At 38.1% G+C, this 27,079-nt stretch overlaps 1 protein-coding gene and 1 pseudogene across 2 annotated transcripts; one reads left to right on the forward strand and one right to left on the reverse strand.

Annotated features, from left to right (window-relative positions):
- Positions 1-508: 508 nt before the first annotated feature.
- Positions 509-2,485, reverse strand: LOC148790054 (putative disease resistance protein RGA1; annotated as a pseudogene).
- A 10,203-nt stretch (positions 2,486-12,688) lies between these two features.
- LOC104612649 (putative disease resistance protein RGA4) lies at positions 12,689-22,399 on the forward strand. Of its 2 annotated transcripts, none has more exons than XM_010280160.3 (3): positions 12,689-18,263; positions 19,571-19,670; positions 22,182-22,399. In XM_010280160.3, exon 1 carries the CDS (start codon positions 15,319-15,321, stop codon positions 18,010-18,012), a length of 2,694 nt encoding a protein of 897 aa, XP_010278462.1. In that variant the 5' UTR covers positions 12,689-15,318; the 3' UTR covers positions 18,013-18,263; positions 19,571-19,670; positions 22,182-22,399. The 2 variants fall into 2 exon arrangements, with proteins under 2 accessions (XP_010278462.1, XP_088750051.1); XM_088893925.1 differs by having other exon boundaries at positions 12,689-18,237.
- Positions 22,400-27,079: the final 4,680 nt, after the last annotated feature.

Consider the following 27,079-nt stretch of genomic DNA (forward strand, 5'->3'; position numbering starts at 1 on the left):
GTTGATGCTAAGCACCTAATCGTTTGCAGTGACTCTCAGTTGGTGATTAAACAAGTGAATAGACAATACGAGGCTCGAGAGCCTGCCATATTGGTTTACTTGGCCAAGGTTAAAGAGCTCCTGTCGTATTTCCGCTCTTGGCACATCTAATAAATCTCAAGGTCCAAGAACATCAAGACCGATGTGTTGTCAAAGCTGGATGGTGCAATGGATAACACCAAGAGGACAGTATATATTGAACAAATGAGGGCCAATGGCCACTCTACCAACATTTAATAGGATCGAATCTGTAAATATGTACCGCAAATAAACAAGATTTTTACTTTTATCTTTTTAAATTAATCAAATATTAATGTACACTTGGTCCAATAAATTCAAATTACCTGAATAGGCCTAGCTTTTGTATAGATTAGTTAATTAGAAACTCTTTCTTTATCTTTTATTAAAATAGAACAGAGGAAACAAATAGAAGAATAAACTATAATACTTGTGCAGAGATAACTAGTAAAGTAACAATGTGATTGCAATTGCAATTTATCTAGAAACTAAATAAATAAATATACAGAGAGAGATCGAGTGGGCTAGAAAGACAAAAGACAGAAATAAATTTATATTTGTCGGAGTGAGCAAAAAATTACTGAAATATAAAAATAGAACATACAGATAAAGAGGACATATTTATGGAATAACCTTGGATATATTATTAACTGAAAATTCTGACATCTGGGATATGAGTAATCTTGTTCCAATCCTCCCATGTCTCTCTGTTATATCTCCTTGTTAAATTGGGGCTATCTTCAATCTTGAGCTGTTTTAGTGATGTGAAGCCTTGGATACCTTCCCACAGAGATATCAGTTTGGGGCAATTCTCGATCCACAGTGTATTGAGTGACACCGAGTTTTGATTCCCTTCTTTCTGTAAAGAGGTCAGATTAAGACAATTCAAAATAATCACCTGTTCAATCATTGTAACCCATGAAGGTAATCTTGTGCCAGGAAATCCATTTATATAGAAAGAGTTCAGATCAGAGTGAGGTTGGAGAGCTTCCAGCACATCATTGATGACTTCTAGATCATCTGGAACAGAAGAATCGCCACCACAAGTCCCAGGTGAGCCATAGCCTACGAAGTTTGTGTTTTTCCTGTAATGACTTTGCCCTGCTAATTTCTTCTCTTGCTGCTTGTTTATGGAGGTTGAGGTTGTGGAACCAGTCACCTTTGAAATCTATAAGATGATTTAAAGGGCCCGCCAGATCTCCAATACCACCACCAACAACCTTGCCCACTACAGAACCCATTAATATTTCGAGTTCGAGGTTGGTTAATTGTCCCATACCCTCTGGCATCTTTTCGATGCCACTTTCAACGATGTTCAGAATTCAACAACTGACAAATGACGAGTTTTACTTTTTTTCATGAATATTAATTCGACTTGCGGCTAATTTATTCTGTTGTTGTTGTTGCTGCTGATCATTATCGTCATCATCAACCAATGAGTTTGAGTTCGACCACAAATCAAACACATTGCATTCATTCCCATTCACTGATTGTGCATGATCGTTCATGGGGTCATGCATCTTGCAATTCCATATTTTAATTACCAAGTTCATCTCTAGATCTCTACATCTTGGAAAAACGACGACCTAACCAACAAGTTATTGAAATACTCCTCAGCGGCATCAACCTCATCATCACCTTCTCCAACCACCACAAATCCATGTGCTATCCATTGCCTTATCAATAGGGTTTTGTTGATGTCATGGTCTTCTGGAAACACAGAGCAGTAGGCAAAACACTGCTTCAAATAAAGGCAAATCATCGTAACTCAGCTTTAGTGCCGGTAAAATCTTAGTATCATTTTCGCATTTCTTCCATACTTCACTCTTTCTCAGCAACTCCCATTCCTTTCTTGAGTTTTTGGTGTGCATTAGCCCTCCCAATGCGTTATTTTCACACCAGCTCCTCTTTCCAATTTCCTCCAAATCATCTGCGTTATTTTTAGCCCCATCACCACCAAATGCTTTTCGCACAAATATGGACCAACAATCTTCAAAGGATAATCCTTTCAGATGGTGCATTAGAGGAGGTCCATCCCTTTTATGCATGATGGATGCAACCTTCTCACTGCGTGCCGTTACAAGGATTTTGCTTCCTTTACTGGCACCATCTCCTAACAACTTTCTGAATCGACTCCACTCCTCAGCATTTATCTTTTAAAATGCTTCGGGGGGATGTTTCAAACAAATGTGGTATTGCCAGCGGAGTGTATGATTACCGTGGCAAGCCTTTTAACATCAAAGTAAGTCATTGGAGACGCAGAGACCCAAATTCTTGGATCAAAATATTCTTGGATGGATTCATCGTTGTAGACCAATTTGGCTAGTGTGGTCTTGCCCGATCCCCCCATCCCCACTATGGGAAGGACAGACATAGTAGCCGCCTCAGCTGGGCTGCTGCTAATTAGCCTGTTGGGAATTGGGATCATTGTAACTTTGAAGGAGAAGCTTTGAGGCGCGTCTGAAGACACTGTCTTTAGAACGTTATTTGCCCCTACTCAGTTTCATTGAGTTTGCTGTTGGGTTACAGGCAAATCCGTTCCCAAGATACAATTGAGCCTTGAACGAGAATCTGTAACCAGCAAAGTTGAAGAATCTCTGAAGAAACCTTCTGTAAGACTGTAGCAGACCAGACTAAGAGAGAGAGAGAGAGAGAGAGAGAGAGAGAGAGAGAGAGAGAGAGAGAGAGAGAGAGAGAGAGAGAGAAAGAGAGAGAGAGAAAGTGGATTTCGAAATTGTGTGTTTTGAAGTTTGATTCATGCTCCTTAAATAGTTTATGAAGAAAATGTAGGTGCTGGTTCAGAGAAGGCACCTTGAACAGTTACAATTTCAAATATTGTGACTGTTTAAAAAGTAGTTAATAATTAATGACTGTTAACTTTGAATTGTGACTCTTGATCACACCCAATCGAATCGTGACCGTTGATCTCATCAACGGTGATCAACAGTCCGAGACTCTTCTTCAATACGAAGGTGTTGCTGAATTTGCTCCAAGGTAAGTTCTTCAACCTTGTGCAAAAGCTTCTTCCTGTAATTTTTCCAAGAGGGTGGAAGTTTGGCAATGATTGCTCCCACTTGGAAAGATTCAGGAAGGATGATGTCAAGGGATCGGATTTTGTTGACTATCACCTGTAGTTCATGAACTTGCTCCAGTATGGGTTTATGGTCGTTCATGGTGAAATCAAAGTATTATACAATAAGATACTTATTCGTATCTGCTTCTTGCACCTTGTATTTGAATTCCAGGGCCTTCTAGATTTCTTTTGGAGATGCAAGTTCCTTGTAGAAGTTGTAGAGCCGGTCTGATAAGGCATTCAGTATGTGTTCTCGACACAGAAATGAGTGGTCTTCTCGTTTTGCTTTTTCCTTCTTTAGTTTTTCTGAGTCTTTGTTAGTGGGTTTAGAAAGTGATTGCAGATTCGGTCCAGCAGATAGTATAGTTTTAGTGTGGTTAGAAAGAAGATCGTCTTGTCTTGCCATCGGCTGAAGTTTGCTCCATCAAACTGGTCTAGTCGAACAAGATCTTGGTTCATCATCTTGATCGAAGTCATGCTTGCTTCCACTTCCATTGTAGAATAACGTTCTAAAATTGTTGGGAATTGGGGTCACTATAACTTTGGAGGAGAAGCTCTGAGGTGCGTCTGAAGACACTGCCTTTAGAACATTATTTGCCCTCATTCAGTTTCACTGAGTTTGCAGTTGGGTTACAAGCAAATCCGTTCCCAGGATACAACAGAGCCTTGGATGAGAATCTGCAACCAGCAAAGTTGAAGAATCTCCGGAGAAACATTCTATAAGACTGTAGCAGATCGGACTGAGAGAGGGAGAAAGTGGATTTCAAAATTGTGTTTTGAAGTCTGATTCATGCTCCTTAAATAGTTTATGAAGAAGTATGAAGAAAAGGTAGGTGCTGGTTCAGAGAAGGCACATTGAACAGTCACAATTTCAAACATTGTGATTATTTAAAAAGTAGTTAACAATTAATGACTGTTAACTTTGAATTGTGCCTCTTGATCACACTCGATCGAATCGTGACTGTTGATCTCATCAATGGTGATCAACGGTCAGCATTGCACCAAAACCAAAGCCGCCCTTCGCGAGCCACGCGGGTGCACGCGAAGTGCGAGCAAAGTGCGCCTCTAAAGCACTTCATTGCGATGCACACACGCACGCACACGCGTACGCGGGCATTGCGTGGTATCAAACCCCCATACTCTCCTCTACTATTTCTAAGGAGTGTAAATCAACTCCTATTAAAATACTAAAAAAAAAAGCTTATAATTTTCCAATATGGGACAAGTTCAAAACAAGATTTTGTAAGAGAAAAACTATTTTTTTTTCAATCAAGTGTGCAGGTGCAAATTCTCATCTAATTGACCAATCAAACCCATTGGATTTAATCTCTTATGAGATTAAAATCCAATAATCCCCCACATTGATTGATCAATTACATCGTTCTCTCTCAATTCAAACTATTATGACACAGTTATGCATACAAAAGGTGTTTATCAACTTAAACCTTTTGTTAGTATAGATATCTCAGAGCCTTGTCAAAATTATTGGTGGCAAGACCTTAAACCAATTACTCTCAAGACAGACCAGAGACATCCATACACACAAAATGTCTAGTCTCTGCAAGAGTTTTAAGTTTTGCTTAGCACTGTTATGGCCATGTGCTTCTTTCTTGATTTCATGAACAATCTCGAAAGTAAACCCAAACTCTCATGAGAAGCGACACCACTTTTATGTTCACATAGGTGAAGATCCACTATGTGTTTCGTTATTTGACACATTTCAGCACTTCATTAAGAGTTTAACTCAACCTCTCATCATAACGGACAATACTATTTATGTTGTGATGGGGAATTTCTCAGTATCAATGCTAACAGTCACATTACTACAACTTGTTGTTACCCATTAAACCCAATACTAATGGTTTTTTCAGTTCAGGTTGGCTTACCATTATAGTGACTAAGTAAAAGGTTTTAATCCCATCTCTTTGGTTGTTATTCTTACCAATTCTCTGGCCAAGCCCTTGGTAAGAGGATCAACCAAGTTTTTACTTGACCTCACATAGGTTGTAGCGATATCTTGAATCAGTTGCCTAAAAAATTTGTCTCAGACTTATATGTCTGGACTTACCATTGTAGGTACCACTGTAGGCTCTTGACAGAGTTGCCTAACTATCACAGTAAATGGAAATTGGAGGCATAGGACTAGGCCAAAGTTTTATATCCAATAATAAATTCCTAATCCATTCAGCATCTTTTCTAGCAGCCGCTAAGGCTATGAATTTGGATTCCATGGTTGAGTGAGATATACAAGTTTGTCTCCTGAATGCCCAAGAGATCGCACCTTCACCAGGGACGAAAATCCATCAAGAGGTGGACTTGTTATCTCCATTACCAGTAATCCAATCTGCATCAGTGTACCCTTCTAGTACATCTGGATAGTCATAGTAAAACAAGCCAAATTCCAAGGTTCTCTTGAGATACCCAAAAACTCTCCCAATTGCCTTCCAGTGCTCTGCACTGGGACTACTTGTAAACCGACTGAGTTACTTACTACAAATGCAATATCAGGTCTTACAAAGCATAGCATACATCAAACTTTCTACTGCACTAGCATACTCAAGTTGTGTAATTGCTCTACCAGTATTTTCTAATAGATTTATACTAGAATCATATGGCGTGCTATATTCTTTAAACCCTAAATGCTTAAATTTCTCAAATACTTTCTTAATATAATGTAATTGGCTTAATGCATAGCCCCTACTATGTTTTTTAACTTTTATTCCCAAGATGGTATCTACTTCTCCTAAATCTTTCACCTTGAAGTCAGATGATAAGTAGTTTTTAGTTTCATTTATGCCAACCATATTTTTACTCATAATAAGCATATCATCAACATAAAGACATACAATCACTCCATAATTTTCAGTGAATTTTGAGTGGAAGCATCTATTATCACTATTATAGTTAAAACCAAAAGCTAGAATGCGAGAACCAAATTTCTCATGCCACTATTTAGGTGCTTGTTTTAATCCATATAGTGATTTAACGAGCTTATAGACTTTCTTCTCATTTCTAGGAAGATTAAATCTTTCTGGCTATTCCATATAAATCTTTTCATTTAAATCACCATTTAAGAAATCAGTTTTAACATCCATTTAGTGAACAAATAAGTTATAAATGGATGCTAATGCTATGAGTGTTCTAATAGAAGTTGTTCTACCCACTGGTGCATAGGTGTCAAAGTAATCAATCCCTTCCTTTTGACTAAATCTTTTGGCTACCAATCTAATCTTAAAAGTTTGTACAATTTCAAACATTGTGACTGTTTAAAAAATAGTTAACAGTTAATGACTGTTAACTTTGAATTGTGTCTCTTGATCACACCTGGTCGAATCGTGGCTGTTAGTCTCATCAATGGTGATCAACGGTCAGCATCGCACCAAAACTAAAGCCGCCCTTCGTGAGCCACGCGGGTGCACGCGAAGTGCGAGCAAAGTGCGCCTCTAAAGCACCTCATTGCGCCACACACACGCGCGCACCCCCTCTAAGGATCTCATTGATTGACATTTTAAAGATAACCCAATCCAACACCTAGTGCAATATCATAATCGGGTCTAGAGGTTAGATGTAACATTCTAGTTTTGCCCACTAATCTCTAAGATCCAAGGCAATACTGAAATTCTGGTCCGGTTCAGGGTTTCAAGTAAACTCACACTACATGTACCTCGGGTCTCACCCTGACAGCTGAGACATGCTACCCCAACCAATTTGGTGGCACATCAGTGCCAGCCTTAGCAGGATAGATCTCCCCAGATCAATCCAACGACTGTGAAGATTATAAACTAACACGAGTCTCATATGTATCCAGTTTAAGGGTATTACACAGAAACACACCACAATAACATGAATCAAATATGTACTTTATTCATTTACACTAAATGTCATAATTTACATCATTCTGATTGGAGCTAAGGGCATACACTATCTAATAGCTCCCACTTGCACTTATGACCAATCTTTTGGTACAAGCTGGGGTCTCAGACTTTTCACGTGTTTCTCAAACACTTTCTGTGTCAATGACTTAGTCAATGGTTTTGCCACATTCTCTGTTGATGCTATATTTTAACATTAATCTCCCTTAGATCCAGTGTTGTCACACAATAGTGGAATGGGTGATGTACTGAATTCCAAATTTCAGAATGAACACCTTCATTCATTAGACATCCTCACTTACGACAATGTGTTCGGCTTGGGTTGGGGACTGTTATTTTCGCTACTTAGGACCCTTATTTGCTGCTTCTCCAGTAAATGACACACGATCCTATCGTGAAAACATACCCAGATGTAGACTTTCTATCATCTGGATCTTACTGGAAGTCGACATTAGTATACCCCTGGATCTGTAGTGAGTTTGTTATGGTCATGCCAACCGGCAGCACACTGCGGCGCAGTCATAGGTAGCAGCACGCACAGCTGGCCGCATAGCAGCAGGCACCGCCTGGCAGCGCCGCACAGCAGCACGCACCGCCTGACAGCGCACAGCACGCACCGCCCGACAGCGCGCATCACGCACTGCCCGGCAGCACGCACCGCTTGATAGCGCGCAGCACGCACCGCCTGACAGCAACACTAGGCAGCAGCATGCACCTCACGGCAGCAGCACGCATCGCACGGAAGCAGCACCGCGAAACACGCGCACCGCCCGACAGCAGCAATAGGGTGGGGCCCACATGACAGCTCATCAGGTTGGGCCCACACTTATCTCTGCCCGCCAACTCACCGCCAGCTTACCTTATCCCTTATCCCTTATCTTATATTATCCTTATCTTTATCTTATCTTAAGTAAGAGTGTGTTACCAATAGGAGTAGGTAATTAGGAGTTTGAGTTTAAGTTGGAGTTTGAGTTTAATTAGGAATTTCCTTCTGTAATCTCCTATTTAAGGAGCCATGAATTGAAATTAAGCATCCAGTTTTCCAGCCAAGAAAAGAGTGAGGAGAGTTCGGGTGGTCTCTTGGACAAATCACCCCAAGGGAGAGTTTGGGTGGTCTCTTGGACAAATCACCCATTCAGTTTCCGCAATAGGGTCTGCACGCAAGGGAAGGCGCAAGGGAAAGTAGGGCTTTCTCCCCTTGGACCGACCCGTGACGGGATCCTACGCGCGGGTCCATAACAATTGGTATTAGAGCCAAACGTCATGGGCGATATGGAGTAACTGTCTTCCAAGGTCCACGAACTGGAACACCAACTTGCAGAGACCAACATGGAGGTACGTGAGGTCAGGGAAGATGTCCAGGAGATGTGATGCTTGCTGGAAACATTCCTCTCCAACAGAGAAGGGAATTTTGAGGGAATCACCAACACAAACAGTCATCGTCCAGACTGAGCATCCAGCGAACAGCAGATCGTTGCCCCTACAGCCGCAGTTATTCCCAAGGATTAACGCACGGAGGATGAAACTGTTAAGTCTCCTCCTTTGGCCGGGGACAATGTCATGAACATTATATTGGGATCTGCAGAATGCCCTCCTTTGTCGAAGACAAGTGGGCTTGGTGAAGTTGCCGGGGCTTTACCGAAGGCCTTGGCTCGGTGTGGACATAGAGTTATGGTTGCGACACCACAGTATGGTAACTATGCAGAAATCCAAGAAACAGAAGTGCACAAGAGATGTAAGGTGGATGGGCAGGATATGGAGGTAACTCTCTTTCAAGTTTATAATGATGGCATGGATCTTGCGTTCATCGACAGTCCCATGTTCCGCAATATTGAGAAAAATATATATAGGGGAGGCCGAGGGGATATTTTAAAACGCATGGTTCTCTTCGGTAAGGTTGCTCTTGAGGTTCTCTTCTGTAAGTATACCCGGTGCGTTCCTATGATCCACAACATAGCACACTAGGATCGTGGTCCAGTACGCGATTTTTGTTATGTGGATCTTCCACAAAACTACTTCAAACTTTATGATCCAGGAGGAGGGGAACACTTCAATGTCCTTGCAGCTGGCCTGAGTGTAGCAGATCGTGTAGTCACTATAAGCCATGGTTACGCATGGGAGCTGGAAACTAAATATGGGGGCTGGGGTCTGCATCAAATAATCCAACTTTATGCACTGAGATACGGGGCAGTCACTGTTGTTCATGCTGTTGGTGGACTGAGAGATAGCGTGCAGCCGTTTGATCCATTGGCAGAGTTCCAAGCCCCGTATTCGGAATTCGAGCTTGAGGACAAGCTCATTGTCCAGGAGGGGTGTAATGTTATGGTCACACCAACCGGCAGCGCACTACGGCGCAGTCATAGGCAGCAGCACGCACAGTTGGCCGCACAGCAGCAGGCACCGCCTGGCAGCGCCGCACAACAGCACGCTCCACCCGGCAGCGCGCAGCACGCACTGCCCGGCAACGCTGCCCGACAGCGCGCAGCACGCAGCACACACCTCACGGCAGTAGCATGCACCTTACAGCAGTAGCACCGCGAGACGCACGCACCGCCTGACAGTAGCAGTAGGGCGGGGCCCACATGACAGCTCATCAGGTTGGGCCCACACTTATCTCTGCCCACCAACTCACCGCCAGCTTACCTTATCCCTTATGTCTTATCTTATATTATCCTTATCTTTATCTTATCTTAAGTAAGAGTGTGTTACCAATAGGAGTAGGTAATTAGGAGTTTGAGTTCAAGTTGGAGTTTGAGTTTAATTAGGAATTTCCTTCTATAATCTCCTATTTAAGGAGCCACGAATTGAAATAAAGCATCCAGTTTTCCAGCCAAGAAAAGAGTGAGGAGAGTTCGGGTGGTCTCTTGGACAAATCACCCCAAGGGAGAGTTCGGGTGGTCTCTTGGATAAATCACCCATTCAGTTTCCGCAATAGGGTCTGCACGCAAGGGAAGGCGCAAGGGAAAGCAGGGCTTTCTCCCCGTGGACCGACCCGTGACAGAATCCTACGCGTGGGTCCATAATAGAGCTACCATCGAATACCAGACAAAACTCTTTTGTCCTTTGAAGGCAATTAGGTATATTTTTCATATCAGTCCAATGCTCTTGCCTTGGGTTGGCCTGGAATCTGTTTACCACACTCACTGCCTGAGCAATGTCAGGACGAGTGCATAGCATGACATACATGATGCTCCCTACAACTGATGCATAGGGAACGCCCTTTATGCTCTCAATCTCCTCGGGAGTCTTGGGAGACATTCGTTTAGAGAGAGTGATTCCGTGGCTGAAAGGAACATTTCCCTTCTTGGAGTTCTTCATGTTGTATCTCTTGACTATCTTGTCAATGTAAGCAAATTGGGATAATCCTATTATCCTCTTCGATCTATCTCTATAGAGTTGAAGACCTAGTATATAGGAAACTTCTCCAAGATCTTTCATGGAGAGTTGCTGTGAAAGACATACTTTCGCCGTTGTCAACATTCCTACATCATTCTCAATGAGTAGAATGTCGTCCACATACAGAACCAAGAAGGTAACCTTATCCCCACTGGATTTTCTGTAAACACAAGACTCATCCGGATTCTGCTCAAAGTCAAACCTTTTGATAGTAGAGTCAAATCGGATGTTCCAACTTCTAGAAGCTTGCTTAAGTACATATATTGATCTATTTAATTTACATACCATGTGTTCCTGATTTGCAGCTATAAAACTTTGCGGTTGCTGTATATAGATATGTTCAGTAAGATCTCCATTCAGGAACACAGTTTTGACATCCATTTGCCAAATCTCATAATCATGGTATGCTGCTACAGCTAGCAGGATCCTAATGGATTTAAGCATGGCCACTGGCGAAAATGTTTCCTCATAATCTAGTGGCAAAAGGATATACTCATAATCTTTTAGGTCTCAACTTTACCATCGGGGCCCTTCTTCCTCTTATATATCCATTTGCAACCAATTGCTTTTACCTCGGGGGGTGGATCTACTAGAGTCCAAACTCCATTGGTCTCTATTGAGTCCATCTCATCTCTCATGGAATCTACCCACTTCAAGGAATCTGTGTCCAACATAACTTTTGTAGCTTCCACCAGGTAACTATCCTGGTCATAGCCGAAATGGACTTGAGGCCTGGAAATCCGGGTAGATCTTCTAGGTTGGTCATTACCTGGAAAATAGGAAAAATGACAATGGAGCGAGTGCCCTTTTTTCCCTCCCCTCTTCGACAGTTCCTGTTATGCCTCCGTTGTAGTTCTCTTTTTTTCTCTTGATGAACAGCATCAAGTGTGGGCCATGGTGGCGATTACGGTGGCGAAATGAGAATACCACCCCTCCTACTGGCCATGGTGGCGGTTATGGTCGCGGCCAGCGGCGAGGGCTCTGTTTCATTGTTTTTTTTTTAGAAAGAAGATAATGAACAATGTGTTTTATGGTTGCACATGAGGTCACGTGATATACATAACTGACTGTCCATTAATGGTAGGTATTAGATTGTTGCATTTCGAAAGTTCAGGTACTAGATTGTCGCGTTTTAAAGTTTGGGTACTAAATTGGTACTTGGCCTAAAAGTACAGTGTACCTATCGGGAATTTTCCCTTATTTATATTTTATCTTCTTATTATTGAATATTATTAAATCTATTATATTTAATTTTATGTTTTCAAGAATTTTTTTAAAGTTATTACATCATTTTTTATTTAATCTATTTTTTGTTTTTTAAATAATCTTTAAAATATGATTTAGTAATATTTCAAAATTAGTTATTTATAACATTGTTTAGTTATTTTTTATATTTTATATTCTTATTAACAAAGATTACCAAATCGTTATAATTATTTTTCTGTTTTTGATAATTTCTTAAAGATATAATATAATTTCTTATTTAATCTAGCTTTTTTTGTTTATGAAATAATATATAAGATATGACTTAGTTATTAATTTTTTGATATTTAAAGTATTTAAAAAATAATTATTTACATTAATACTTAATTATTTAGATAATACCATTATTTAATTTTTCAAAATATTAATTATTTATTAAATTTAATGATCCATAAAATTAGAAATTATACTACATAATTTTGTTCTTAATTTTGTAAAGTATAAAATTATTATTAATTCAAATATTATGACAGATAGTATAATTACTTTTCTACTCTTAAGAATTCTTTTAAATTTATTACATAATTTCATTATTTTAACTATTTAAAATTTAGTTATGTTAAATATTTCAACATTTAAATATTTAAATAATATTTAAAATATTTAAATTCTTTTGTTATTTGAATTTTATTTCTTTTAAAGTTATTACGTAATTTCATTATTAATAATATGAATTTCATTATGAAAACACTTTTATGAAAGCATAAAAACACTTTTATGAAAGTACTTTTACGAAAGCACTTTTACGAAAGCACTTTTACAAAAGTACCTTTACATGAAAGAACTTTTGTACTTTTATAAAAGCATAAAAGCACTTTCAGAAAAGTACTTTTGTGAAAGTACTTTATGAAAGCACTTTTATGGAAGTACTTTTATAAAAGTACTTTTATGAAAGCACTTTTATAAAAGTTGTGGTTTTTTTTACATTTTCTGTAATTTTTTGGTATTTTCTACATTTTTGCAAATTTCTGGTTTTTTACATTTTTTAAAATTTTTGGTATTTTTTTTGCATTTTCTACATTTTTTGGTGCTTTTCTACATAATTTTTGCATTTTTTCTAGTGTTTTCACGCACTTCCTACAATTTCCTAGTATTTTTTGCTTTTTTTCTGATTTTTTTGCCAAAGTTCTGCATTTTCTACAATTTTGTAGTATTTTTTTTGCATTTTTTGTAATTTTTTTGGTATTTTTTGAATTATCTATATTTGTTTTTGTTTTTTTTTCATTTATCTACAATTTTTGCATTTTCGGGTATACGGGTTGACCTAACCCTTTTTTTTTTCACGTGGCAATCTTGAGAGAGATGATTCTCTAAAAAATGTTTCTTTTATATACGGGTCAACCCAACCCGTTTTTGTCATGTGGCAGTCTTAAGAGAGATGTTTTTCTCAAAATGTTTTATTTTTTGAGTATGCATGCCAACCCGACCCAGTTATTTCACATGGCATCCTTGAGAGAGATTATTCTCTCAAAAATTGTTTTTCTTGAGTATATGGGTTGTCCCGACTCATTTTTGCCACATGATAGGCTTGAAAGATGTTCCTCTCAAAATTTTTTTATTTTCGGTATATGGGTCAACTTGACCAATTTCTGCCACGTGACAACCTTGAGAGAGATGCTCCTCTTAAATATTATTATTTTGTGTATATGAATCATCCCAACCCATTTTTGTATTTATATGTGAGGGTAGGTGGGTCAATATGAGTGAGGGTGGTTAAAGGTCAATATAGATAGGTCAAGTGGGTCATATAAGTGGGTCAAAGTAGGTTATGACCTTTAAACAGGATTAATATTCAACCCTTACCCAAACCAACTTAATCCACCTATTTGCCACCCGCAGTGGAAACCCCTTTTTATGGCGTGAACCTTCAATTCACACTTTGTAATTCCTGATGATCCTTTGAATTGAATTTACCACACTTGTATTACTGAATATGTCAACAGTAACCAAGCAAGATAAGTGACAATTAATGCAAAAGACAAATTCAATATTCTAATGTGAAAGATAACTTAATCATTTACATATTGTTGACTGATCGAGGAAGAGAGCGCATTGTCCAGGGAGGCACAGCTACAAGTGTTATAAGATCAGTGTAGGGAACAATCTTGTGAGGAGGAAATCCAAACCTTTGATGTTTACATTCCTTTGTATAACTCGTTTTCGTCTGTCATCTTAATACTGAAACATTTCAATGAGGCGGCCATATTTTCGTTTACATTGGAAGAGAGACTACAAAATACAGATTAGGAAGTGTGCTTTCATACATTTTTATTAATTATTTTATCGGAAAATTTTATGTTTTTTTTCCTGAAATTTCTGTTAATTTTCTGCATTTCTTATTATTTTTCGTAATTTCTGCTATTATTGTCTGCAATTCCTATATTGTTTTTGCAATTTATGTAATTTTGGAATTTTTTTCCTTTCTATATTTCAATTTAATTGATGCTATTTTTTCTGCAATTTTTATGTTTTTTCCAATTTCTATGTTTTCTTTGTAAGTTCTATATTTTGTATTGTATCTAATTATATACTAATCCGATCCGTTTACATGAATCGGTTTGGATTCTGTTTCTATGGGATTGGGTCCAGACTCTAGACTCCAGACCATTTATAATGGGCTTACATCAAATTGGATCGGGTAGGAACAAAACCCGGTCCATAGAAACCCCCAGTCTGCACAATGGGAACATCTCCCTAATGTACAACTGTAATGACTTGTTGGAACAGGGATGATAGCGTTTGTTGGTAACACAGTAGTACTCCCTAAATCAATTAAAAGGGGAGAAAGTTTTATCCAGAAGTTGCTATATATATATATATATATATATTTCTTAATCATCAAAAGTGGTTGGGGACTTGGGGTTTATTTAAATTTATTTCTCATCAAGTTTTGATATATATATTCACGTTTCTGTGTGGTTTCTTTTTTTGAAACCATGGTTTTTAAAACCGATTCAGAGATCGAACCAATTAGGGGTCCGGTTACCGGGTCAAGCGATTCGACCATTCGAACCAAATGGTCGATTTATTCTGACAAAAAATTTAAAAAATTAAAAAAATTTAAAAATGGTCAAAACCATTTGAATGATTAACCATCCGGATCAACGATTTGCTGACTAAAATCAATGATTTTGAACAAATTTCCAGTTTTGGGAAAAACCAAAACCGATTACCTGACTAATTCCCAATTTTTCTAGTCCGATCGCCCAGTCCGGTCCGATTTTGAAAACCATTGAAAAAATAGATGGCCCAATCCCATGTGTTGATGGCGAGATTGATTCAACATTTGGCAAGAGGACTACTAGACTTCTCTAGCTAAAGTTCAAGTGCGACAATTTGACTTTATTATATTTAGTAGTTGAGGCAAGCAGGAGATTTCAAAGTCTTCAAATTTGGCACTCCCACAACCACCTTCCTTCCAATATAAATATAATGGGCCATACCGTGAACCTTGTCACACCGTCCACACATAATTTCATAGTCTGTCCTTTCACACTAGATGCGGTCTAGTGTGACCTCGGGATATCAGATTCGATCTCCGGATAAGCGATGACAGTCTGACCTCGGGCCTGCAATAATGTAAAAGGGAAAGGATGATACTTGTACAGAAAGTTGATCAAAATCAAAATCAAAATCAGAGAACAATAGCTAGGGGGAATGGCTGAAGCTGTGATTGGTGGTGTCACTGAGGGTATCATCAATAAGTTGATCTCCCTGATTGCTGACGAAATCGGTCTGGCATGGGGTTTCAAGGGAGAACTGCGAAAACTTCAAAACACTCTGGTGGGGATTCAGAATGTGCTTGAGGATGCCGAGACGCTCCAAGTTACAGACATGAATGTGAAAAAGTGGTTGATGAGTCTCAAAGATGTGTCTTATGAAGCTGATGATGTATTAGATGAATTTGCAACTGAAATGTTGCGATACAAGGTTGAGAATACTGGGAACCGCTTGACAAAAAAGGTACGCAACTTCTTAACACCCAGCTCCAACAACCCAGTTGCATTTCGTCTTAGGATGGTTCATAAGATCAGAAATATCAATGTGAAGTTGGATGAAATTGCAAAAGAAAGGGATAGATTTCATTTCAAAAATGTGACTACTAAAGAGAGAATAACAAACAACAGAGAAACCACTGCATCTCTAGATGATGATGATTTACCGGTTGTTGGGAGGGATAAGGATAAATGGATCATCATAGATAAGTTGATTAAAAGCAGCGCCAGCCCAGAGGCTACTGTGTCTGTGTCTGTCCTTCCCATAGTGGGGATGGGGGGATTGGGCAAGACCACACTAGCTAAATTGGTCTATAACGATGCGTCCATCCAGGGTTTTTTCGATTTAAAAATGTGGGTCTGCGTGTCAGATGACTTTGATGTCAAAAGGCTTGCCACAGAAATCATACACTCCGCTGGCAATACAACATTTGCTTCAACAACAAATTTGAATACAATCGAAACATCCCTTCGAAGCATTTTGGAAGATAAAAGGTTCTTAATCGTACTTGATGATGTTTGGAACGAAAATGTTGCAGAGTGGAATCGATTCAGAAAGTGTTTAGGAGATGGTGCTAAGAAAGGAAGCAAAATCCTTGTAACCACACGCAGTGAGAAGGTTGCGTCCATCGTGCATACGCATACGGGGGATGGACCTACTCCTCTAATAATGCACCATTTGAAAGGATTATCTTTTGAAGATTGTTGGTCCATATTCAAGCAGAGAGCATTTGGTTATTGTAGGGTTGATGTGGCAGAGGATCAAATTGATGATTTGGTAGAAATTGGAAAGGCGTTGGTGAAGAGGTGTCAAGGTGTACCATTAGCAGCAAAAGCACTGGGCGGGCTTATGCGCAACAAAAGATCAAAGGAGGAATGGGTGTGGGTGAGAGATAGTGGAATTTGGAAACAATTCGAAAACGATACCAAGATTTTACCAGCTCTGAAGCTGAGTTACGATGATTTGCCTTATTATTTGAAGCAGTGTTTTGCTTACTGTTCCGTGTTTCCCAAAGACCATAAGATTATAAAATATGATTTGATAAGGCAATGGATTGCGCATGGGTTTGTGGTCGCAGCAGCTGAGAACGATGAGGCTAATTCATTGGTAGATACTGCAGACGGATACTTCAATAGCTTATTGGGTAGATCGTTTTTTCAAGATGTAGAGAGGTATTCATCTGGTAACATATGGAGATGCAAGATGCATGACCTTATGCATGATCTTGCACAGTCTGTTAATGGAGATGAATGCAATGTCATTGAGTTGTCATCGGCAGTAGATGATGATCGACAACAACAACAACAACATAATAATAATAAACTAGTAAGATGGATTCATGAAAAAAGTACAACTCTGCATTTGTCAATTGTTTCATCAACAACTAAGACTATTACAAACCCAGTTCATCAACTATTCTCGGCATATGTTAATAATTCAAGCAGAAGCAGATTCCATATCCATACTATTATTCTTCTCTCATCAAATTGTTGGAGTCGTATTAATGTTGACAAAAGGGTGTTGGATTTTATCTGCTTAAACTTTAAGTGCTTACGTTTGTTGGACTTGCAGCATGCTAAGATTAGGGAGGTTTCATCTCGGATTGGCAAGTTGAAACATTTAAGATACCTTGACCTCTCAGACACAAATATTGAAGAATTACCTGACTCAATCACCAATCTCTACAACTTACAGACGTTATTTCTCTTCGCCTGCTGCAAACTCAAACAGCTCCCACGAGACATGAGAAAGATGATTAGTTTGAGAGATCTTGATATCCGTGACAGTGGCATCAATAAGATGCCGGAGGGAATGGGACAATTAACCAACCTCCAAACACTAAGGGGTTTTGTAGTGGGCAAGGATGGTGGCGGTGGTATTGGAGATCTGGGCCCTTTGAATCATCTTCGTGAATTAGATATAGTTTTCAAAGCTGGCTGCTTCCACAACCTCAACCTCGACAGACGAGCGAGAGAAGAAATAAGCAGGGCAAAGTTATTGAAGGAAAAGCGCAACCTTGGTCAGTTGTCATTGTCCTGGAGAGAAGACGAAGAAGACAACTCTGTTCATCTGGATCATCAGGAAGTTGTCAATGATGTGCTGCTGGAAGCTCTCCAACCTAATTCTAATCTGAAATGGTTGCTGATAGAAGGGTTTCCTGGTACAAGATTACCTTCTTGGATCACAATGGCTCAACATGTGTATATCTTTGTATGTCCTCAACTGAGATCTTTAAAAGAAGGGAACCCAAACTCGGTGTTAATTGAAGAGTTGTACATCAGAAGTTGCCGCAACCTGACGTCTCTGTGGAAAGGGATCCAAGGCTTCACATCACTAAAACAGCGCAGAATTTAATAGGCCCAAAGTACAGGGGGAATGCATCTGACCGTGAATTGATGCCAAATTCACGGACAGGATGTGGTTTATAGGGGGGAGAGGGCTAGTTGTAGGGAGGCTGGAATTCAGAATTCTGCATCGTGTGTCTCCGTACTTCTCCGTTTTAACAATGGTATTTGACAGGGGAGAAAGGATGGAACAGGGACAAGATTGCTCAAATTCCACATGTCAACATTTTCTCTGGTAATAGTTTACTAGATTTCTACAAGGTTAGTCCATACATATATTGTCTCTCTTTCTGTAATTAAATTATTTGAATGGTGTTCTGTTTAAGGTAACTTAGATTCTTTAATTATGTGCCTATACTTTGAGGTTAGTCTCAATTTAATTAGGATATGAACTTTCAAATTTGCCGCTTTTGTATCTGAACTTCTAAAAGTATACATTTATGTCCAGTTCCATTAAAATAACATTAGGGTAAGAGATAAAATTATAAAAAATACCAATCTTCTTCTTCCTTTGGACTTTTTAGGCTGTGTTTGGTTGCTGTGCAATTTGATTGGCACTAGTATAAATGTATGGGATTGCAAATTCTAGTTTAATTTTGTTTTGGGTTTTACTTTATTTTGTTTTATATCTTAATTTATTTCATTTGTACTGCAACTAAACAAAATAAGCTAAAATTTAAAATAAAAGTAGGTCGGGATTTACACGAAAATCATTTACACTACTATAGTTTTGCATCAGTGTAAATTTATTTGTATTGCAAACAAACATAGCCTTAGATTGAAACTAGCAATGCCAAATCAAGCATTCGGAAGTGAGACTACAATGAACAAACTAGAGTGAAGTTACTTTAAAACCGCTAATTTGCATCAATTTAATGGAATTGGACTTGAATATATATATATATATATATATATATATATATATATATTTCTAAAAGTTCAGGTACTAAAATGATACATTCCAAAATTAAGGCCCTAAAATAAGATTACCTACAAAGTATATATGTAATTGTTTTTGGTTATACATATGCAGGTATTAATTAAATATCTCTGAGAGGTATGCATAACCATAGACTGAGAGGTTGTTTATATCTCTTCACAAGTATTGTTAATTCGAGTGCAACGTTGTTTATTCCCCTGTTTCCACTTCACATTGAGAGAAAACAATATAATAGTTCAACATTAATTACGCCAAGTTTTCTTTATGGTTATGTTTGGTTTGAAAGACAAAATAGGAAAAGGAAGAAAAATGTAGGGAAACCTAATATAAGGTTTGTAAAGGTTTCTTTACATTTCTCTACTTTTTCCTTCAAACCAAACACAGCCTAAAGAGATTTTAATTTTGGTGAAGTTCCAATTCAATGAATTAGCTACCAATTTGAATTTTGACAGCACATGGTAGGCCATACCAGAACTTGGCACTCAGGAAATTTTTTATTATTTCTTCTTTTTTTCGTTCAATCATTGGCTTTTATCTGAATTTCTTGTTGAATTCTTTATCTGAATACTCAACTTGTACCAACAAATATTTGGTTTAGACAACGTTTTCTCACATCTTGGTTGTCCAGGGAAGAGCTACAAGTTTATAGCAGGTATCTCAGTGACAAGTGGAAGCGTTTTGAGAGACCTGAATCCAATAATTGAAGCTTAATTAGTGGAATTTGTAAGGTACTATTATTTTCACATCCATCTCAAAACTCAAAATTGACAGTACTTAGGGTTAATTTGGTTCTCAGTCGGAATTGGAATTGAAATTTTTTAGAATTAGAACTAAAATTGTATATTTTCATAGTCCATTTGGTTCAGACAAGAATGAGAATGAGAATTAATGTCAATAGGAATCGGATTTCATTTCCAAGGGAGGGGGAAGGAATGGCCATTCCCTCTCTTGTAATTGCTTCTTTTGCTCTTACCCAGCAGGATGTTTTGGTATGTATCAGATGCAAGGTTCAAAATATCATTACGTATCAGCCCGTATAAACTGATACATACCGTATTGGAGCCTTCCCGATACACCCCTACAGAGAGTGTATCGGGTCAGGCCATGATTCAAAGGGTAGAAAAACTTAAACTGACCCCTCTAAACCAGTTTAAAAAAAAATACTGACATATCAACTTCTAACGATATTTAGAACCTTGACCAGAAGTTTGAGTGTCCCCGAGTGTGTGTAGATTCAGTGCTGATTCATTCATTGGGCGCTCTGAAATTAGCAAGGAGTGTGACTGTAATTATGTTGTTAATTTTGCTGCATATCTATCAAACCATAACACCCATGTGATGATTTTTGGTGGAAGGTTGAAAACCCTTTTCTCAAGCATGAATCCTCAATTTGTATTTTGTAGTTACTAGTCCTTTTAATTTAATTTACTGTACATGGCAAATGGTAGTTCAATTTTTGAGAGACTTATACCTTAATAACCAACAGAATGAAATCTGTTGCCTAACTCTTTTATATATGCCGGTTTATTATATATTACAACCTTACTTCATCATATCTTTTACTATACAGAAACCAATGTAAATTTGAATGAAAACAAGTTGACTGGTTACCAATTGGATGACACCGGTTGATTGGTTATAGAGTTGTTTACATTTTGGGTAGACCTCTTCAAGGGACAAGTAACCCAGTGGGATAGACCGGACCCAGACCACTCCTTTTCGATGGAGCTTGAGTATGTTTTGAGACTTGTGGGATCGGGCTCAGGAGAGTATCAAGCCACCCGATTAATTTTAGGCCAGGCTTGGACTAATATTTTATTACTAGTGGGGATCTGTGCGTAGAGGTGTAAATCCGGCCGGGCTGTTTGTGGCTTGACATAAAGTTGGACTGGCCTGGCCTGGCCTGTCACGACAACCCACGGACCGGGGGTTTGAGGTCCACGGGCTGGTATGGCACTACCCGCAGCCTGTGTGCCGGCATGGCCTGCACCATGGCCCGTCACAGGTGGGCACAATCCGGCCCGTAGCGGGCTGCGCTCGACCTGTTCGAAAATTAGCCATTGCCACCCCCCCAAGCCTCAAGTCCCCCTAACGACTACTTTCAGCTTTTTTTATTTTGGGGGGGGCGGGGGTTACATATTTGTTTTCAAAAATAAAATCTTTATCATATTTTGCTCAGCAAAAAAGAAGAAAAATCATACTTTAATTATCAGTTGATAAGAAGGATGTAAATAAAGTAGCAGAAAAAAATGCCATTCCAAGTGTGTTATGTAGGAGCATTATTCTTAGGTCCTATTTAGTATTCCAACTATTTGGTTGAGTGGAATTGGAATCTCATTCTCATTTTTTATGGAATAGTATTTTCCCATTTGAGGAAACGGCCATTCTCTCCCCCTCATTCTAACCGACTTCAATTCCTATTCCAATTCCTGTCTGAACCAAACAAATTATAGAAATAGATCATTCTAACTCTGATTCTGAAGGATTTTGATCCTAATTCCAACTACGAACCAAATGGATCCTTAGATTATGTTTGGTTTGAAGGAAAAAGTAGAAAAATAAAAAAAAAGTAGGGAAATTTATATAAAGCTATCAGGATGTATCAGCTTATGCGATGAAACTTTTAAACTTGATTATGCCATATATGCCTTAGCTTCACCTCAAGACAACCGTTCTAAGTGCCACTCAATTACTATTTTCTAGTTTAAATAAAGGCAGTTATAATTTGCACATATATATATCGTGTAGTTGTGTATGGTCTTTGTACATTTTGGGTGGAATCTTCTAAGCTCATTACTCTCTGTTTGGATAAACTTTGGAAAAACAAAATTGAACTGAAAACTGTCTCGAGTGTCTTGCTTCTAAAAGAATTATAATCTTAAGCCAATACACTTTTAAGCCCCAAAATAAAAAGCCTGTATTAGGTCTTATTGCCTTTGGGCTCAATTAAATATATCAACACCCTGTATTGGGTCCAGACCAGAGTTTTTCGTAATATCCTTGTGGGCAGTGGCCCATTACAACTGATGCACATTGGTGGTTGTCATGAATAGCTAATTGGTTTTAATAAAAATATTCTGAACAGCCCCATGTTATGTTAGGGTATGATGCCCGGACCCTATACCCATTCAGTTTGCAATGTTACATAGATTGAGCTAGCAAACTCTATCTTGTAACTTTTGTGTTGTGTTGTGTTATGTTTTCAATTTCTAGTAATTGTTTCTTTTTACTCCCCGCAGGGTGTTTTGGAATATATCAGAAATTTGACTGTGGCTACCTATACATCTTGTATCAATACCATGGAGGCATGGACATGGAGGAAAGCTGGTTGTAGTCGTAAAATTTCTACTGTTTTTATTGTAATTTATAATTAAACCTGGGAGAACCATTGGGTGTGAATAGTGTTGTACATGATTTGAAGAGTAGGCTAAAAGCTCTGTCATCTGTTTCCTATGTATATAGATCAAGGTTTCTAAAACCGGTTCGGACAACGAACCGGTCAGGGGTCTGGTTCTTGGCTCGAATAGTTCGACCGTTTGAACCGAACGAATAATTTATTCTGACAAAAAAATTAAAAAAACAGCCAAACCGTTGAATGGTTCAAACGGTTCGACCGCCCAAGTCAGCGATTTACTGACCAAATCAATGGTTTTAGGGGAAATAATGGTTCTAGGGAAAAACGGAACCGATGAACGATTCTTGGTTTTTTCGGTTTGACCATCCAGTCCGGTCTTATTTTGGAAACCATGATATAGATACATCAATCTTGATCAAACACAACACTAAGGCTATGTTTGGTTTGAAGGAAAAAGGTACGGAAGAGAATTGAAGGAAAAGTCAGAGAAACCTATACAAAGTTTATAAAGGTTTTCCTACCTTTTCCTTCATTTCCTTGCATTTTCCTTACCAAACATAGCCTAAATAAATCTCCCCATTTAGTAATTTAATTACTGGGCCTAAATGTAGTTAACTTCTAGTGTTTGATTTAAATCATGTTTTTTTCTCTAGCGTACTAATGTAGTCTGGATGATGAACAAATTTTCTACTAAAATGCTCCTAGGAAACTAAATGATTTGAAAGCTTCATTTGATCAAGCTGCTAATTCTTCATGTGGAAGCCACCAATTTGAAGTAGTGGTAGGTCATGATCCTTTGACTATACCACAAATATTGCCTCTATGTATAAAGGGCTTGGACCACAATTTATGTAGGTATATTGTTTATTATTTTTTGGTAAATGGAAGTCAATATATTGGGGTTGGAGGATAGCTTGAGTGTAATCGAGTCGAGTCAAGCCAGGCATCAAGCTACTCCAGCTCGAGTTCGATTCAAGTTTCGCGTATTTGGCTTGAACTTGACTCAAATCGAGTCAATTATAAATAAATTAATATTAAGTATATTAAAAATTTGTAAATAAATTAATATTATAAATAAAAATATCTTTTGGAAATCAATTATAAATGTATACATTAATATTATAAATAGTTTAATATAAAAAATGAATGTTTATTATATTATAAATATAAATATATTAAAAAATATTATTTTATTATGAGCTCGATTAGGCTCATCGAACTGGTTATTGTGAAGTTCAAACCCAACTCAACCAAGTATTTGACTCGAGTGGAACTCGACTCGCTTACACCCTTACTTGAGAATGAAAATTTGGATATCACTTTGGTTATTACACAACTTGGATATAGTAGTAAAAATCATGGATATATGAGTTTTGAAGTCAAGTTGAAGTGTGACAAATGGAAGTTTGATTTGGTCCTCACAAAACCTAGAAGGACCGAAGCTGCTTCTTCAATTCAAAGATCAAAGAAGGGAAGCTTTTACAAAATATATTTACTTTATACGACAGGTCCATACAATCTGCCGTATTAGACTTGTTCCAAGAATCTATCGAATGTCAAGTTGTGGTGTGTAAGGGTTGACCCTATATCCTCTTCCTCCCAAGTCCCATCTAGGGATATATAAGAGATGGTAGTAGCTAGTCCACCATCATATATATGCAAGCAGATGAATTGAAAGAGATCCTTTTGTTGATCAAAGCAGAATTAACGGGATGGCCGAAGCTGTGATCAGTAATGTCGTGGAGGGGAGGGATCATCAGTATAATCTCCTTCATTGCATTGCAGTTCAGATCAATCTAGCTTTTGGGGTTTCAAGGCAGAGCTACGAAAGCTGGAGAACATATTGCGGAAGATTCAAGGTGTACTTGGGGAGGCTGAGAGTGAGACGACATGGCAAGTAACGGAAGAAAATGTGAAAGATTGGCTGATGAATCTGAAAGAAGTGGCTTATGAAGCTGAAGACATAGTAGATGAATGTGCAACAGAAGTTTTGCGACGCGAGATTGAGATTGGAAACAGCATAAAGAAGAAGGTATGCAACTTTTTCTCACCCCAGTACTCCAACCACCCAATTGCATTTCGCCTTAAGATGGCTTATAAGGTTAGAAATATCAATGTGAAGTTGGATGAAATTGCAAAAGAAAAAAATATGTTTATTGGCGGTGTTAAAAACATGACGACTAAGCTACTAGTATTGATCATAAGGAGAGAAGAATGAACAACCGCGAAACCACTGCATCTTTAGATGATGATGATGATGATTTACCGGTTGTTGGGACTTGGGAGGGATGATGAAAAATCAATTGTCATAGACAAGTTAGTTAATAGCTACAACCAAGAGACGACTACATTAACCTCTGTCCTTCCCATAAGGCAAGACCACCTTAGCAAAATTGGTGTACAATGGTGAATCTATCCAGGAGTATTTCGATCTAAGAATTTGGGTCTGTGTGTCTGATGACTTTGATGTCAAAAGGCTTGCCACAGAAATTTTAAAAGGTAAAAGGTTCTTAATTGTACTAGATGATGTTTGGAGTGAAAATGCTGAAGAGTGGAACCGCTTAAGAAAGTGGTTTAGGAGGTGGTGCTAAGATAGGAAGCAAAATCCTTGTAACAACACGTAGCGAGAAGGTTGCATCCATCATGGGTGGTGGACATTCTCTAATGCATCGTTTGAAAGGATTATCCGATGAAGATTGTTGGTCCATATTGAAGCAATGCTTTGCTTATTGTTCTGTGTTTCCAAAAGACTATCAAATGTATAAAGACACATTGATAAGTTACTGGATTACACATGGGTTTGTGATTGCACCGATTGATCACGAGGTTTTGGAAGATATTTCAATAGCTTATTGGGTAGGTCGTTTTTCCAAGATATAGAGAGAAATGGGTTTGTACCTAATTATATCTCTTCCATCGACCCAATGCAAATTTGTTAATTAAAGGTAATTCAATTAATTTTATCTCATTTAATTCATTGCTCTAGCTACCTAATTATTTCTGCATGTGTATACATATTTTGATGTTGTTTACTCCCCTGTTTCTATTGAGACATTTTCTAGTCTCCCTCTCTTCTTTTTTAAAAGAAGAAAAAAATCTGAGTGTCTAATTAACTAGTAGGTGTACATTTCTTTTTTCTTTTTTTTCTTTTTTTATTGTAGTACAAATGAAGTAAAGTTAGATTTGAAGCAGAATAAAGTAAAACCTAGAACAAAATTAAATCAGAATTTGCATTATTTTCATTTGCACTCTTAAGCATTTGTACTAGAGCAAATTGCTGAGTTCTGGCCTGGCCTGTGCGCACTTCAGTTTAGAAATACAGCCCTTGCCCCTGTCAGACAATTAAATCTCTCTTTCTCTTTCCTTTCTTTTTTTCTTTTCCTTCAATCTTTGGCCTTTATCTGAATTTCTTGTGGAATTCTTTATCTGAATATTCAACTTGTACTGATATATTTGGTGTAGCTAACATTTTTAAACATCTTGGATGTCCAGGAAAGAGTAGTTAATTGGCTTTAGGTATCCAATAATTCAAGCTATATATATATATATATATATCAGAAATAATTTGAGTGTGCTTCTGTATATATGCCTCTTAATTGTATCACTACCAGCGGGGAGGAAAAACATCAGTTCTGAGACAGTTCGCAATGTGTTTGTTGTATTAGTAGAGTTGTGTGAATGTGTGCATGTTTTTGTTCAAGATTTAAAGATTCAGGCTAATAAGCATCATATCATGCATATTTATTGGGGAGAATGACGGTTCAGCCCAAGGTCAAAATACTGTTGGGGTAGGTACCAGCTCGGAGTTGATGTTAATTTACGGGCAGACATTGGTGTTAGGTAGTGTATGCCTTTAGCTTCAATTAGATTGATGTATTGATACATTTATTGTAAATGATTAATAGTATATATTTGATTAATGTTATTTTGGTGTGTTTCTATGTAATACCCTTAAATTGAACATTTATGAGACTTGTGTTAGTTTAAAATCTTTACAGTCGTTGGGTAGATCTGAGGAGATTTATCTTGCCAAGTGGGTTGTAGTGGTTTGTTTCAGGTACATGTAGTGTGGATTTTCCTGAAACCCTGAACCGAACCAAATTCTAGTATTGCCCTGGACTTTGGATACAGATGGGCAAAACTGGAATGTTACACCTGACCCCAAGACTCGATTATGGTACTGTACTAGGTGTTGGGTTGGATTGTTTTTGATATGCCAATTAGTGAGATCCTTAACTGGGTAAAAAAACTGAGTATGTTGGGGTAGTCCGAGAATTCACCTGAGTGGTGATCATAGTGACAGGGAATGCACTCTCTCTGATGGAAACCTAAATTGCCGAAAATTCACCCTTTGTCGGACAAAGTGAATGATCATGGAATGCACTCTCTCTGATGGAAACCTAAACTGCCAGTAGTTGATTTCAAAGTGTTGAAATTTGTTTTGCAAAATATATTTATATAAATATAGACATATATATTATGGTTTCATAAAATGTTTGTAAAATGTTTTAATTCCTAGGATCCATGTGAGTAAAGAGTGCAACACTATACGTTGCAACGAGTGGGAGGTCCTCTCTTATCGGGAAGTGTTTGATCATTAAGGGTTGAGAGGTTAAGTGTAAGACCATTGAGGGTTATACCTAATGGGATAATCTTGCATTTACCCATAGTCCTTGGGCCTTCATAAGGTGGTTGGGCCCAATGACCATTTAGCGTAAATATTGGGCCCATTAAGAGCCCGTACTGATGAATTTAGGGGTTCATTGTGTTCTATAGTGAATT

This window comes from Nelumbo nucifera, chromosome 8 (assembly GCF_055504915.1).
Source record: "Nelumbo nucifera cultivar China Antique chromosome 8, China Antique-T2T, whole genome shotgun sequence".
NCBI classification, from domain to species: Eukaryota; Viridiplantae; Streptophyta; class Magnoliopsida; order Proteales; family Nelumbonaceae; genus Nelumbo; species Nelumbo nucifera.

Coding starts and splice junctions, on each gene's coding strand:
- LOC104612649 (XM_010280160.3), top strand. CDS start 15,319: ATGGCTGAAGCTGTGATTGGTGGTGTCACTGAGGGTATCATCAATAAG.